The 17116-nt window shown below is 37.7% G+C and overlaps 1 protein-coding gene across 10 annotated transcripts in view; it reads right to left on the bottom strand.

The window, feature by feature from the left end:
* The window catches only part of dlg2 (discs, large homolog 2 (Drosophila)), a 430051-nt gene that overhangs the window by 181213 nt on the left and 231722 nt on the right, over nucleotides 1-17116 (bottom strand). For 9 of the 10 annotated variants that reach the window (XM_042334109.1, XM_042334110.1, XM_042334111.1 and 6 more), the window contains one exon: nucleotides 4813-4968. The exons of the other annotated variant lie outside the window; for it this stretch is intronic. In XM_042334109.1, the coding sequence (XP_042190043.1) occupies nucleotides 4813-4968 (156 nt within the window). The remainder of the gene's footprint in view (nucleotides 1-4812; nucleotides 4969-17116) is intronic. 10 annotated transcript variants of the gene reach the window in all.

Raw genomic sequence — 17116 nt, 5'->3', positions numbered from 1 at the left:
CATCAACATTTTTTGGTCAGTTGGATGTCTGATTCATGTGGAAGCCCATCACCATGCTTACGGATAACCAAACCAGCCATTAGCGTGTCACCTACACATGGAAATTTCCCTGTAATGGAATCATTAACTCACAAAATGACAAAAGCAAGCTGGAGTGGTTGAATGACCTCCAGTTCCTACGATCCTATAAACTTGTTGAGCCATTGGAGGTTACATTTGTTGTACTTAGAAAAGAACACAAAGTCCTAAGAAAGCTATCCTATTTGTCTTGTTAATATGTATACTGCACAGCAAAGGTTCTCATTTTTAAGAGAAAGTCAGACAATTGCTGTTAGTTCAGGAACATTTGGTTGCAGCTACAGTTAATGGTAGTGACCTTGAAGGTCAAGTTTAACCTTTGATGTTCTACATTGGACTAGAAACTGGATACATGCTTTCTTACACACAGACCACATTGTTTGCACTAAGAAGGTCACTTTATCACAGTAGTTAGTAATTTTACCCTTATGACAAATGTATTTGTGGCTCGCTAGGGAGGAGTGACAAATTTACTGAAAACCCAAAGTGCCTTTCAATTTTAGTTCACATTCAGTTCAGCAGAAGTGCACATGTACAAGGCCCTATTCTGTTGCCCTATATTTGCAAAAAGCATGAATAAAAGGGTCTAAATTCCTATGGTTTATTTCCATTAGAGAGTTCAATGTCCACATCAATCACAACCGTTGTAGTGCAGATATTAGGTCTCTTTGTGTCTTTCTACCTCTCTCTCTGTCTCACTAACTGTGTATGTCTGTATCTCTCTCTAACCCCTAGGTGATTAAGAAAAATGATACAAGGGATACACTTACACATGGCTATTTTAAACTTTGGAGAAATTGCATACCTGGTAACCTTGCATGCAATTGTGCAAAGACATTTTCCTGCTGACATCACAGACCGACTTCACTCGTAATATGGATAGTTGGTGTGCAGCAAAGTGATATTCTACTGTATTGAATTTTTAGGCAGTTGAGTATGACATGCAAGAAGCACTTCATGCTGGAGTATCCAAAGTTATAGCTCATAGAATTCAATTTTTATTTGGTTGTTCTGGAAACGCAGTCTGTTCCCTTGGGAACACTTCCCACCCACTCCCACCAGTAACATAGATATTTACAGCATAGAAGAAGCCAATCAGCTCATTGTGTCAAATGTCTACCTCTTCAAGTCCTAAAGAAGAACTAGGCAGGCTAGTTATTAAAGCTAAACAGGCTGCACCATAGAGGGTAATCAACAATTGAAATGGGTTACCATGAAATGTGATTGAGGCCTGGATAAATTTAGGAAACATCAGATGATTTAATGGGAAGAAAGTAGAGTTGGTATTTGGGAAAACAAGATCTTGTGTGTTCCCACCTGGCTCATACTAGATCCAAGAGTTCACCATTTAATTTTCCTTCAAGAGGCTGAATAATTATAATTAGATAGGTGAGGTGACAAGTGTTGGTTTGAGCTCTCGCTGAATGAATAGCTGTACCAGAAGCTCAAGTAGAATGTTGAGCAAAACAAGTGTGTATGAGGGAAATGCTACAGCAAGGAAACACACTATTGTGTTGGATTAAGAAAGGACTTGTCAGTAAAAGAGCAACCTAAATACTTAGATCCTCACACTGGGACATAAAGCACATCTGCCAATATGAGTTGCTCTATAGATACCTTGTCTAACATTTTCCACTTTTTTGAACAAGCAGATGGCATTTTCAAACTCTAGTCCTTTGGAGTGTACACCTGGTGGTGTAGTCAATCTGGCCACTTATCAACTTTAATTATTTTATTCTTTTCTAGCGGCTGCTGCTTCACAATCTCCTCTTACTCCTACTGTACCATCTTCACCCTCCTGTAAATACGGAGGCAAAATATAGTTACACTATAGTATCATTTACATAGTTTCTTCCACTGGTTGGACTTCCTCGTTGCTTAGTGGCCTAACTTTATCTGTCCTCTTACTTGTGAAACACTTCTAAAAGTATGTTTGTAGAACTATTTATTTTGTTTTATATTTATACTATTCTTTAATCCAACTGTTGGACGACATGTTGTAAGGAATTTATTCCAAAGAGTAAGAAGTGATGTGAAGGAAATTCTTATGCAAGAAACACACACCTGACTCCTCCCACAATCAGACAAGATTATCAATCTCTCAGCTCAACAAAACCAAATCTATCCATATTATAATATGAAGTATTTTTTATCAATGAAAGAATGCACAGTTCAAATTAGGATGGTACCTACCTTTAAGACATAGATTGGGAAAAATTCTGTAAAACAAGTTCTGTACAGTCGAGGTACAGTCCATATAAAAAGCCTCTTGTTGAATAAGCTGTTAATCATACACTTTTAGCATCACAAATAGAGAATGTAAAACACCAAGGTATACATTCTTCCAAATGGTAGACAATAGTGTTACTGCAAGTTATGTAAAGGATTGTACAGTAAGCACAAAATTACATGCAGTCACATTCAAGTTACAAGATTTCTAAATATGGGCTTCACTAGAAAATGTTATCAAATATTATGAGCTTGGGATAATGTGCTGCCAACATAGCCATTAAAATTGTCAGCAAATAATTACTCTAACCTGATAATGGATGCCACCATACCGACCCTATTTTAGATTTAAATATGAGTTATAATACTACAAACTACGTATCTAGTGTTTTTTAAGTAAGCAATTTGGTTTGTTTAAAAAAAGCTAAAAAATGGGGCAATTCAGGAACATTTAGGAATGACAACAGATGTATAATTAACTAAACATTTGTCAGAATCAACAAATGTGATATAATGAGTCTTTGGTAAGTAACTCTATAATAAATGCAACAAACACAGGAAGTGCAATGGTGCAGAACATCAGAGCACTAATGTGTTAGAGAATGGGGAAACATGATCAGAGCCAAAATCTCCAACATAGTAACTGCAATCTCAACTATGTTCCTGGGGAAGTGCCAAAAGGAGTACATGCTTCTTCACAGTTAAGGAAAAATCAATGGGGGAAGGGGAGGCAAGAAACAATCCCATGCTCCTCATGCATATCTATTTGCAAATGGTTTCAGCAGAATAACAGAGGTCTGGCATCAGATCGCTTGCCCATCCTCTCAGCCAAAGCTAGTTTATGACACAAGGAGAACAAGAAGGTAAGAACAAACAGAAAAAACAAAGCAGTAAAAATTATAAATAATAGATGAAAGGCAGAAGACAATAAAAAAAATCAAACAGGCTTCCTGTTGGCTTGAGGGGTAAAGGTACCACAATTGTCTTGAGAGAAGACTACTCAGAGGAGGCTTTCTGGAGGGGTCTTATAGTGTATAACATTTTAAATTGGATTGAAAGAATACACCCTAAGTACTTTAGAATGCACCAAGATAGTAGAATGAGGACATAGGTTGTAACGGGCAATTTTAGGACAGACATCAGGAGGTTTTTCTTTACCAAGTGGGTAATAACAACTGAAAGGGTGCTTGAGGTCAGGGCACTGGATTCACTTAAAAAACAGCTCGATTCTGTGATGGCCGGACGATAGGGTGGCTATTCTGGAGGGATAACATGAGATGGGCTGAAGGGCCTTCTTCAAATAAAATCAATTTTATGATCCTGTGACCAGTGCAGTGCTATGGCCTAAAAACAGGTTTAATTTCTGAGGCCCCAAATTCCATCCAGTTTTATCTGTAAAATTTAAATTAGCGCAGAATTGTGGAAAATTCTTAATTTGGAAGACGGTTCTTTTAAGAACAGTGGAAAATTTGTTCCAAATTACAACTGAATTCAAGAATTTTCCACATTGGTGTGAATTTAAATTTAATAACCAAATGGTTTTATAGACAAAAGCTAGTTGGTATTTCTAGTCTGCGATAGAATGTTTTTTTTACAGCACAGAGGAAGGGCATTTGGCCCATTATGTTGTTTTAGTTGATTTCGGCAAGGGCACTGCAATTGGCCTCAGTCCCCATGGGTTAGGGAGGGGAAAACCAGCCAGGCACCCCTGAAGATGTATCGGTATAAGGTGACTACAGAATCGGGCTCAGTCAAATAACTCCAGATATGAATAATAGCCACTTAGATGGGACACTGGAAGGCAACTGATGCCTAAAGAACTTAACACCAGTGAAAGGAAATGAGTAGAACAATTCTTTCAATAGAGTAGAGGAGGGAAATTAATTGGTGCAATAAATAGAACCAGAATTATGTAACATATCAAATTATGAATCAATTCAAATTAATCAAAGAAGACAATTTATGATGAATCAAGATTATTTTCTGATGCAATGATATAATTGGAGGACTAGTTTCACAATGTGCCATTTTAGATTACTTTGAAGCAGTCATGCAAATATGGCCGTACAGTCCTAGGACATTGTCATTCAGTTCTGCAAATTGCGTTTCCATCTTTCGCTGATACTTTACACAGAGCTTAATTAAAAAAAGTTCTCCATTTGAATATAGTATTACACCAAGATTATTGCTATTCAGACTATGTCTCTTCTACCTTTAAAGCTGAAATGCTAAATTTATTTAAGCAGAATAATGTCTTACGTGTGACATCTCTGACATTTCAAATAATTTCACTTCAAAATTACATTGTGAAATTAGTATAAAGGCATCCAAGACTTAGAATAGGGAATTTAGAGTAACATGAGTAACTACAGCCTTTAATTTGGCAAAGCATAATGAATAATAAATTAATTTGGTAATTCAGTTTATATCCACTCATATTTTAATAGGTCTAGTGACGCCCACGTTGTAAACGACAGTAAGCGGAGGATCACACACATGAAGTACCTGGTGAGCTCACTGTCAGGAACCAGGCCTACATAGTAGTGGGAATAGTTAGCGGAATGATGGTAGCTTTTATCATACTCAACAGGGAAATAGTGGCTAGGTGAAGCTGGTGTGTCACACATTTTGTTCACAGTGCTGTAAACTGGTTCAGGCGGCCTAGTGACAACAGAGATGAAAGAAACAGGTTAATGTCTGCACAGGAGAGTGTACACACCAGTTCATATAAATTAAAATAATTGAACTATTCAATATCACCTGAGAAATAGTTCTATTAAACAAACTGGTGGAACTTGAAATCTGGCCGGAAATATATTTATATATACTGTATATATGATTCCAATATTAACAATATTGAACCACCTGCATACACTGAGATTACGGTTTTGAGGTTGAAGCAATGTAGGAAATCAAGCTTTGACCTGAGATGGAGATCTAATTCATTTCCATTTTCAATTTGTTCTGTACACACTGTCGAGTCCTGTAGAATAAGCTGATATTCATCCCACTTGGATGGCTAACAGCATAGAATGATTATTATTTAAAGGAAAAAAAAGATTAACAACAGTTTCCTACAATGCCCGTGCCTGGAATTGTTAAATTTCACCTTGAGCGGCATTGTAATGTAAAAAAAGAGTTTTGGTTACAATGCTACTTTATCTGTGGGGCAATGGTCTTAAGTAAAATGATTTGGGGCAACCTCAATTCTGTCTCCAGCTTGCAGGAATTTACTCTACACAACTGCCCCTATATATGAGGTAATTTAAGAATCAAGAAACCACAGAGTGAGTGTTGTGGCAAGTGAAAAACATCACAATGACATGCTCATCTGAAATTGGGGTTAAAGTGTATTGTTGCGAAAGAGTAGAGGTAGATTTCCATTTTTTTGGTCAGCTGTCTGACGGAGACATTTACTCTGTACTTAAACCATGCGATAATTGAACTGGGAATATTTGATGTTGAGGTGCCTGAAATGGGAGGTGTTCCTCTTCCCAAAGCAGAATTCCTTCACCTTGTTGAGAAATAGAAACATTTAATAGATTCAACCAAAATATTGTGCAGAGTTTAAATTTAAACAGTAATTGGGAATAAATGTCTTTTCACTTTGCAAAATCTCTCTCTGAGCAATCAGTACATTTTTGCATGCTACATTGTAATGAAAATCGTAATTTAGAAGTGCAACAATTTTGATGAAATTACTTACCAAACAGTAAAATAAGGAAATTGAAGCAAAATTCACATTGTTTTCCACAGAACACATACAAAAAAATTTAGAATTGCATAGAACACAACAGCACAGAAACAAGCCAGTCAGGCCAACTAGTTTGTACTGGTGTTTATACTCCACATAACTCCCAGTTTTCCTAATCCCATCTCCCACATCCCTCTCTTCTCTTCTCCCCAATGGATGTATCTCTCTTGAATACATTTACTTCAACTACAACTTCCAGCAATGAGTTCCACATCCTCACTATCCACTGCATAAAGAAGGCCCTCCTGAACTTTTAGATATGCTATTTTATATTTATTCCCTCTCATTTTGGACTCACCAACAAGTGGAAACAGCCTATTACCTTATTGAAATCTTTCATAATATTAAATACCTCTATCAGGTTCCCTATCAATCATCTTTTCTCCAGAGATAACCTCTAATATGTCCAACTTTTCTTGATAGTTGTATCAACTCATCCTTGGTAACATCCTAATAAATCTCTGTTGCACTCTCTCCAATCCATAAACTGTTTTATGGCTGGCAATGGGACAACAAAATGTCCACAAGCTTAATGATGTTATATAAAAGAGCAAACTAGTAATGGAGTCCCAATGGCACAAAGGTTAAACTCTGCTGCAACATCTCAATGAAGTTGGCAAATTATTTTTAGGATCCACAGGAATATTGACTTAATCTGATAATAATCCTCAGAGCTTCCAACAATGGGTAACTGATATAGATGGGATTAATAAGATTAATGTATCTTGCAAAGTGATTGAAACATATGAAGTTCTGATTATTTTTTAGAGTGGTTTGAAGCAAAATAAGGATTGTCATTTTTAATCAATTCAGGTCTGCTTTTTCTGGAGTATATCTAACCCGATCCGAGATATACTCCAGAGCTACGTGTATTGTAGGTTGCTACTTACAATATTGTTTACCTTTTAATCTCTAGTAGATCATTACCATATGTTTTAAGAAACTATAAACAAGCTGATTAAAATAATCAACCATTGTAAAGTCATATTAATAACTCCTAATAGCATGGCAATCTTTGTGTTTCTATTTTCAAACACATGTATGCAATCACTGAAATGTCTTGTCTTACCACTCCAATGCATAGTCAAGTGAAAATAAGTTAGTGTTGATGAGAGAAGAATCTTGAAACTGTCAAGTAATGAAACAAAAAATGAACGCAAGTTTATTCAGGTATCAAATGCAATTAATGTGATAATGTGCACTGTAAAAGGAAACAATTGAGATTGCTAGAAATCAAATTCAGTGATGCGAGAGCATAAATTTAAGATAATTACAAAAAGAATCAAAGTGGAGGTAGAAGAAACCTCTTGGCTTAGAGAATGGCTGGAATTAATACAATTCTCTGCCTCAAGGTGCTGTTGAAGCAGAGCCTATAGATTTTATATTGAAAAGGGAATTAGATTGATAATTGAAAAAGAGTAGTACGAAAGTGTATGGGGCGAGCAGGAAATTGAGGCAGAATGAAGTGGTTCATTGGAGTAAAACACCAGCTCAGACGTGATGTGTCAATGGCCTGTTCCTGTTCTGTAACATTCTCTGAGTATCTATCAAATTAGCAATGCTGTACGTCTTAGCAGGTCAGTCAGCATTTGAGGAATATAGGTTACTGTTTCAGCATGAACCTTTGTGTTCTTATGAAGGTTCAAAATGTTCTCTTTTGTTTTCTTTCAGATTCTGATTAAGTTGTTGTGGGTTTACAGCATTTTCACTTTTTTTCATATATTCAATTCTAGAAGGTGTGCAGAATGGAGTATTAAACAGATTGTTTTAGGTAGAAATAGCTTCAATATTGCCATTCCAGTCCAAACATTTGCTTTTTAAGAACAAATCTACATTAATTTAATCCTCCAGTCATTTTTGTGATCATTTTCTTTATTTTTAATTCCAGTGAATATAACCTGCTGAGGATAAAAGTTGGGACTGTCACTGGAAGAGTTACAGGGGGTGGCAGAAGGGGGTTATCAGAATGCAGGAAGCAAAATCGCCTACAAAATACAGTCATCACACTTTATAGTATATTCTGAGAGGGGCTTTGAGGTGTCCTCCTGATGTGATAGGCATTATATGTGGACGTGAGGATTATTATTATTATGTTATTACAGACCAATAACACTGGCACATTACATATGAATGGATGTTCCTTTCTGTGTAGGTTTGAACTTCCTAAAATACCTACTTTTTGCAGGAGTTTGATATTCACCAGGTATTTTGTCAAGCCATTTCTAAATTTTCTTATCAACAGTCCCAGTTGCACCAATAATTGTAGGAACTATGTTTATTTTATACTGCACAAACATCCGCATTCAATTTGTAGATCAAGATCTTTTCTGATCTTCTATAGTTCCTTATCTCTTATGTTGTAATCACTTAGGATAGCAACATGAATAATACATATACAATCTATTCTTTATGATAGTATCTGGTTTGTTAGATTACTATTCTATGTGTATGTACTTGTGAATCCCAGAATATTGTGATGTTGTTTCTCGATGTCACTTTTACTGGTTGATGTTCATACTAGTTGGTCTTTACATCAATATCAAAATGTTTGCAAATTGTCCAGTGAGTATATTTAGCTACGCTGTTATGTCTAATCAGATAGTCTAATTTTGCAAGGGCTGGACATGATGACAATATGTGGTCGACTGTTTCTGGTTCTTGATGACATATTTGGAACTTTGGATCAATGTTTCTCTTTAAGATCTTACTTTCAGAATAACGGATAGTAAATAGATTGTTTTTGTGCTGATATTATTATTATAGTCAATTCACTTTACAGTATATTCTGTGAAGCACTTTGGGACGTCTAGAAGACGTGAAAAGCCCTATATCAAATGCAAGGATTATTATTATTAATATTATTGACTACTGAGACAGAAACATGACCAACATTTGAAAGGGAATTGGATAAACTTTTAAAGAAAAGAATATAAAAGGATTTATTGGAAAGAGCAGGGATGAAGCTGCAGTGGATGAGCTAGCAACATCTTGGGAGTCCTGTGGCTCAGTGGTTAGAGCACTTGTCTTCAAAGCGATATACCTGGGTTCGATTCCTGACAGAGCAAAACCTTGGGCAAGTTCCCTTACTCCACACGCCTGATAATAATCCCTCAAGAAAAGAAACAATAATAATTTGGTCTCTCAATCCACAATTGTTTGTAGGACAATGCTGTGCGCGATTGGCTGCCGCGCTTTGCCCACAAATATACAGTCAATTCACTTTATAGTATATTCTGTGAAGCACTTTGAGACGTCTAGCAGACGTGAAAAGCGCTATATCAAATTCAAGGATTATAATTATTATTATTATTTTAGTGCCCAATACATTTAGTACAAGAAATAGAAGTGTCACATGGTATTAACATTTTTCCTCATAGAGGAAATAACCTAGAAAATATCCTTACCAACTTAAAATACTGCTAACAGTTCATACTACATAAAATGCTGGGCCATTATATTTTTTCTTTATAATTGCATGCTGTAATAAAAATGAGGCCAGCTTGCATGGTGGATGCTGTTACTATTACTTGGATCCTGGAAGTGAAATGCTGGGATTTTTGGAGCACATTTACTGCACCAAAACAATGTCTTTATCAGTTAGTATTTATTAATGCTGTGGTAGTAAACAATTCTCTTAATCACTTAATTTGCATCAAAACATCATGAAATATATATTACTTTTAAACTAACATATAGATTTTATTTCAATACATTTTATTTATAATTTTAATTTTGATGCAAAGTATGCTTTTCTACAAATTCCTATGTTCTTAACTCAAGTGTCAAAATCAATAGAACACACAATAAACCACGGCGTTTTAGAGGCTGAAGTAAGGGTTTCACTGGAGCTCCAAAGCAGTACCACAAGTGATAGAACCACAGTTCTCTTCCGAGTTTCCAGAAATTCTTGTGTTTTGAACTCAAGTTATTTAAATGTCTAAATCGATAGAATACACCACAATAAACTTTATAGAAGCTGCAGTAATGTATTCACTGGAATTCCAATAAACCACTATAAGGGATAGACCACAGCTCCCTACACATTGCATTATTGATCTCAACTGTGCAGGGATGTTGGATGAAGCTGCAGGGTTGTTGGCGAAAACAAATGAAGCAATTCTCCCCCCAGGCTGTTTCTATGCACATCTCTGTACAAGGTTAGAAAGTAAGTAACACAGGTTATACTAGAGAAGAGGCTGCCTTCCTGCACCTTTGCACCTAAGTACATGCACAGAGAAACCTTAAACATGACGATTTAAACAAAAATCAATTCAATCAGAGTCAGGTAAAATAAAGCTGGATAAGTATCTTACTGAAAACCGCATTGCAGAGATATGTTTACAGCGATAAACGATAAAACACTCTAAAGGATCCAATGGTTGGGGATTGTGGAAAAGAAGGCCTGGGCTGAAGAGATATGAAGATAGATGATTATTATGAAATTTTGCATAACGTAAAAAAATTACATGTGTACAGCGCCTTGGGAGGACTTTTAGGGATCAGGGAATACATTGTCAGAACTTTCTTCCAAAGATTACATGATTGGCTAAAGTCTTCAATAAGGCAGATTTTTGCTTACAAAATACGCAGCCACTCCACTATACAGGATATCTTGTGAAGCACTTTGAGAGGTCCTTATGATGTGAAAGGTGCTTTATTAACTGTAAGAATTATTATGTGGTTTGAGGAAGGACCAGGCTCGATGGGCTTTATAGCTTTTTCTTCTTTTCTTTGTGGATTAGGTCTTACTCCTTGGTATCATAATGTGTGTGATGAAAACAGGGGCAATTGCGGATAAAATACAGCATTAGATAGAACAAAAGTTTGCATGTTAAATGTTTAACAAACTAATGATTGTTGGACAAGGGACAAAAACTGTGTTATTTTTGGCATATTACAGAATAGATTACATGATTTACATATTTATCTTTTTATAAGGAAAACGTTTGCAAAACATTGTTAGCATAGAAATGTTGTCCCCTAAAGTTGAATGCTCTCGATTAGGAACATATGGTGGTTAGTTTACCTTAATTGAAATCTATGAACCAAAGACTATCTCAAGACTTTAACTTCATATGTCCTCTCTGGTAGGTGGATTTATCATAACTGTCTCTGCACATAATTCTAATCTGCAGAAAGTGTATTAATTTGGTTGCTTTGAACACTTTTCACCTGTCATATTCTATTTACAGCTAGGCACTGAATAACCTATTCCTATGAGACAGGATCAAAGAATTGAATTCAGTCAAGCATTGAGACATTAGATCGTACTATGAATACCATGTTTTAAGATGAAATAAATATCTTGTGCTCTTTACAAAAAGATTTAATGAGCGATGACATTTAAATATAATAACCTGAAATTATATAGTAAAGTAATGCAAAGGGCACAGTTCCAAGAGTTACTTTCTTTTTAAATGCTCTGTGAAAAATTCTTTAGTTGTTGAAAAAACAAATGTACTGATTGACGTTGAGCCTCCTTTGCCGCAATATGTTCTTCTATGCACTAAAATGGCTTGGCTATTACACTGCTCGGAGGCTGCCCCTGCTAACAAATGTACATACAGCCCTGCCTGCCCTGGGACACAGGGCTAATTGGTGAAGCTCGAGTTGGACTGTCAGTGAATCCACCAATACATTCGGATGAAGTGTGGACCTGCTTCCCTGGGGAAAAGGGATTGCATTAAAAAGATCTTTCCAGATGGAGTGAGCTCTCAGCAGAAGGGCTGGGATAGATGGTGGTACAGGGCTCTTCCTGAGTGGGCTCATGTCTGCAACTGAGTCAAAAGTGAGAGATCTGATCGTGGACCCAGACCTGGACCTCAGCATGAAGGCCATCCTTCAGTGCCGTTGCCTGTTTGGTTAGACATTAGGGTTCAGGTGAGGATGGAAGCCCGTGACCTCGACACACTTAGACTGTAGGACGTGAGCATGGGTGGTATGTGCGCCCAGCTTGGCGCCGTACTGACCAATAACCGCAACCTGCCTTGACAGTGTCACCGCATCAGAATCGTAAGAACATCTCTCAGAGGCTCGGTCTCTCTTTTGCCACGTGGAATGTCAATCTCTTGGGAGGCAAAATGTCTGAGATCGGCCTCTTCCTTTTCCAAGAACAAATTCACGTTCTTGCTCTCCAGGAAATATGTGGGATTGTTGGTGATCATCGCTTGCGTTTTCATGGCTACCAGGTAGTTGAAGGGTTTTTGGACCCAAAGACAAATGGTGCATGTGGCGTGGCTCTGATCATTAACCAGGATCTGCTGGCAGTGTAAGTCGGAGTGTGCTCTGCTAACTTTGCCTGACCAGTCTACTAACTTTGCAGACCTGTCACTGGGGGCAACGCACACTCTGGGCTCTTGCCAACCTGCACCTAATAATTCCAAAACTTCAGGGAATTAGTGCACATTCCATTCCAATAAACTATCACTGGAATTTCCATGTGTAGGTGGGATGATGGAATTCTCAGTTTGGATTCTCTTAAGCATGGTGATGGGTTTCTGTATGTGTCAAGACACCTGGCTGACCCCAAAAAAATGCATAGTAGACCTCTGGGACCATGAACATATTTTCCCCCAATGACATGGTAGTTGCAATAATGAGTATTCGTCTCCTGCGATCCACTTTGCCAAGACCACTAAATATTTAAATATGCCTTTTTGAGTAAATACAGCTGTTGAAAAGCAGAGAATAACTTTGGAAATTGGGAGAAAATGGAAATATTCCAAGGCTTTGTATTCTTAGCTTGTTTTAAGGAGGTTTACACATATACCAAGAAAAAAGAATTCCTGACAAGAGGTAACCTCCTGGGTAACTTATGCTGAAGTGGTCAGGCAAACCATAGCTCTGTTCCAGGTAGCCGAGGGGTTTGGATCTTTCCCAAAAGAAGCCATAATGGATGTTAAAAGGGTCAGAAACCCTGGGCCATCCTCAGCGGGTACCTAATGTTAGCAATAAGACCCTGGTTCTGCAGGTATTGACAGTTCTGCTGGAAACAGCCATTTTCCAAACAAATAACTTGATATAGTGCCTTTAACACCTCAAAACGCTTCACGGGGTTTACTGTAAAGTGCAGTAACTGTTTATTTTATAGGTGAATGGGGCAGCCAATTTGTGCAGAGCAGTATCTCACAAACAACCATGAAGTGAATGACCAAATTTATCTGGGGGATTGTTGACCTGGTCATCGGGAGAAACTGTCTTCTCTTTACAAGTAGTACTAGAGGATCTTTAACTTCCGCCTGAACTGGCAGATGGAATTTGGTTTAACATCTCATCCGAAGGACTGTTAAATCGCAAAAAACAGCAACAGTAAGTATACAACAACATCAGGAGACTCACCAGCAAAACCTGTCATTTCATCACAACGCTAATTAATGCCATATGAGCAGCAGGAAATGGCGCAGAAAGCCCTCTTTACGTAATGATTTATTGCTAAACAGTGCTTCCTGGTACTCATTTCTACCAAGAACAAAATGAGGACTAGGTCAATTTTAACGCTTGAATTATATGATTGATCTTGATGCTACTGACAATAAGCGTTACTTCTTTGCTCCTTGGGACGTCCTGTGAAAGGCGCTATGCAAATGTAATCTTGTTGTTGTTGTGGTGAATGATAACTCCTCCTCCCCCAACCATCAAAAAAAACTTGGTACTCATGGAAATGCTAAACAATTTCAATATCCATCAAAACATGTATTTTTCTGTTGCCCCGATTGTGATCAGTAGACTGATAGCCCCAGGTTTAGTATCTAAAAGGGTCTAACAAACAAATTACAACATTATGTACAGTGCCTTATCATTGAAATTGCTTCAAAAAACTCTACTACCACTGAATACTGACAGTTGATTTGTTGCTGTACAATATTGTCTACATGCAACCTGATCTAATTTTCTAAATAGCAAACAATATAAGTTGTAGATTTATGATTGCATCTCCCACTGAAATGAACCAAAAATATGAAAGGATAATGGGAGGTGGATTGGTCTGATGGGGAATTGATTCCTTAATTCAACGTAGAAGATTTTTTTTCGATAAGTATCCTCAGAAAGAATGCCGTTCTTTTCAAATTAACCATACTGCTCTACAAATCAGTCAGACTCTTTGTAGTGTGCTAAAATAGACTGTGAATTTGAGCCACCTAATATATAGTCCAATTGCAGTAATTTCTGACACCAGTTTCTGTACTTCGGAAGTGACATCTTGGAAGACGTTAGAACCTGGAAGAAGTTAGCCATTTTTTATAGTTTAAAAGATGATAAACATGAGCAAAATTAAGGCAAGCTAGGGCTTTTCAGTCATGAAAACAGATTTCAGTTGGGACCTTATAGAGGTAACTAATATTTTAAATGGGTTTGGGAAAGTATACTCAGAACAATACTTTTGGATCTACTGAAACAGTAGCACAAGAGGATATAGGTTTGGGGTTATAAACAGCAATTTCAGGACAGACACCAGGCAGTATTTCTTTACCGAGAGGATACAGAATGATTGGAACTGATTACCAGTAATGGTGGACAAGCCACTGAACTAATTTAAAAAGAAGCTTGTTGTTATGATAAAATGCACAGGTGGTTATTCTGGGAGGATGAGATCAAATGGGCCGAAGAGCCTTTTCACTTTGGAGGCCAAAGCCCTAGATAGGGTGATTCTAGGTGGACACACAGCAGATAGCTTTTCAGACATTGCTTGCAAAGGGAAGCTTTGCGCTTTTAGCTGGTTAATTTCTAGCAGTACCTCCAATACACACACAAACCTTGGCTCCGAACGCCCTGGGTTGAATTGTCTCCGTAATTAGATAAGCAAGGTATGTTTTCAGAGAAGTGAGCATTTAATTCCAAACAAATAGGAGATTTCCATGTGTAGGTGGCATGTAAATGTGGAACTCTCAATACAGTTTGGATACTCTTAAGCATGGTGATGGGTTTACTCATGTTTTATATCCTGGCTAACTAAAAAAACTTCAGAGAACCCTTTTTCGGGGTTATAAGGTGGTTGAACAATGGTTTTGAGTATTAGCCTGGCTCAATTGATAGCACTCTTACCTCTGAGTCAGCAGATTATGGGTTCAAGTCCCACGTTGGTACATGGAACCTATAAAGTCTATGCTGACACTCCAATGCAATGCTAGAGGTGTGCTGCTGCACAGTTGGAGGTACTGTCCTTTGGATGAGAAGCTAAACATCTACCTGTTCAGATTGACATGAAATACACAACTCGAAAGGAGAAGGGAGTTTATCCCCATGTCTTGGCCAAAAATCCCCAAATAAAATTGGTCATTCAATTCATGGCTGTTTGTGGAATATTGCTGTGTGCAAATTGGTCCGCGTTCGCCTACAAAACATAGCCACCAAACTTTTATCCTGTAAAGCACTCATAGAATCATAAAATTATACAGCACAGAAAGAGGCCATTCGGCTCATCGTGTCTGTGCTGGCTCTTTGAAAAGAGCTATCCAAATCAATCCCACTCTCCCACTCTCTCCCCATAGCCCTGTAAACTTGCCCACGGCAAATAATTATCTACTTCTCTCTTAAAAGTTGTTATCGAGTCGGCTTCCACCACCCTTTCAGGCAATGCATTCCAAATCCAAACAACTTGCTGTGTGAAAAAATTTCTTCTCACCTCCCCTCTGTTTCTTTTAACAACTATTTTAAATCGGTGTCCTGGGTTACCGACCCACCTGTCAGAGTAAATAGTTTCTCCTTGTTCGCCCTATCGAATCCCCTCATAATCTTGTAAACATCTCCTCTTAACCTTCTCTGCTGGGGCACATTTAAAACCCCATGAAATAATAATCCTTGCATTTGATATAGGGCCTTATCACGTCATTGAGATGTCTCAAAGCGCTTCACAGAATATACTGTTAAGTGAATTGACTGTGTAATTTGTGGGCGAAACGCAGCAGTTAATTGCGTACAGCAGTGTCCCACAATTGTGGATTGAGAGACCAAATCATTTTTTTTAAGGAATTATTACCATCAGAACAGTGATTCCGACTAACAACTGGGTTCTTACTTACTGCTATGTAAACAGCCATGTGGAGTAAGGAAACTTGCCTACTGTTTCGCCCCACCTGGGAATTGAACCCGGGTCCTCTCGCTTGCGAGGCGAGTGCTCTAACCAATATGCTACAGGACTCCAAATGGATCTTTCGGTGTTATCTGAGTTCTAGTGTTCAATGACTTAGAAGGTTAGCATTATATCCACAGATTTCCTCATATTTTCTAGCAATTGCATATACACAAAAGACAAAACTGCAATCAGAATTTCAGCATGTAACATTTTGAGATCATATCGTAGGAGCATGCAACACACGTTCAATTTATTTCTGTTTCTTAAAAATGGGAGAGGGAAGTAAATAATAAAACAGTTCAGGATCAATCAGCACACATCTTGAAATAATTTAAAAAGTTATGTTTAGTAAGTAAATTAAACATCAAAGCCAACATCAGGTGGATAAATCAGAGTGTGCATACCACAAAATAAGAAGTGATCTTAAATATGTCCTGTTTTTAATGAAGACATTCAAAGGGCACAGCTGTTTGCTTCAACACCTCCCTCTGGTAGTGCTAGCATGTGTTCAGCCAACTGGAGATGCCTCTCTGTATTGGACAAACAAGAGAGCCAGCTGGAGTCAAGCAGGTTATCAGTTTTCACTTGGAAATTAAAACTATCCAGCTCCTTTTGGGCTCAGTAGTAGATTTAGGTAGTTCTAAACATATTTTCAATACTGCAGTCTGGCCTTTTCACTTCAGAAACTGCAGTGGAGAATGACGGTTATTTTGGCTGTATCTCATAAAAGCAAAGGTGTTGGGGGTGTGAGACTCCTTTGCAAATTCAACTCTGACTAAACGAGAACATAGCCTGAAGGTGACCTTTTGCTTAGTTCAAGCACATCACAAATCCCACATTTGTTTCCAAGAGCAAAACAAATATCAGCTGCAGACAGAATTGGCTCCAGGGCTTGTGCACCCCATCTGCATGAGTGGATAGCAGGGCCAATGAAGTGCACGAGGTGACATTTTGCCAACATGAGGTATTCCAGATACTGTAGT

The sequence above is a fragment of the Callorhinchus milii genome, unplaced genomic scaffold (assembly GCF_018977255.1).
Source record: "Callorhinchus milii isolate IMCB2004 unplaced genomic scaffold, IMCB_Cmil_1.0 Scaffold4, whole genome shotgun sequence".
Classification (NCBI taxonomy): Eukaryota; Metazoa; Chordata; class Chondrichthyes; order Chimaeriformes; family Callorhinchidae; genus Callorhinchus; species Callorhinchus milii.
The sequence above is the reverse complement of the archived record's forward strand: the minus strand, read 5'-3'. Positions and strand labels throughout refer to the sequence as shown.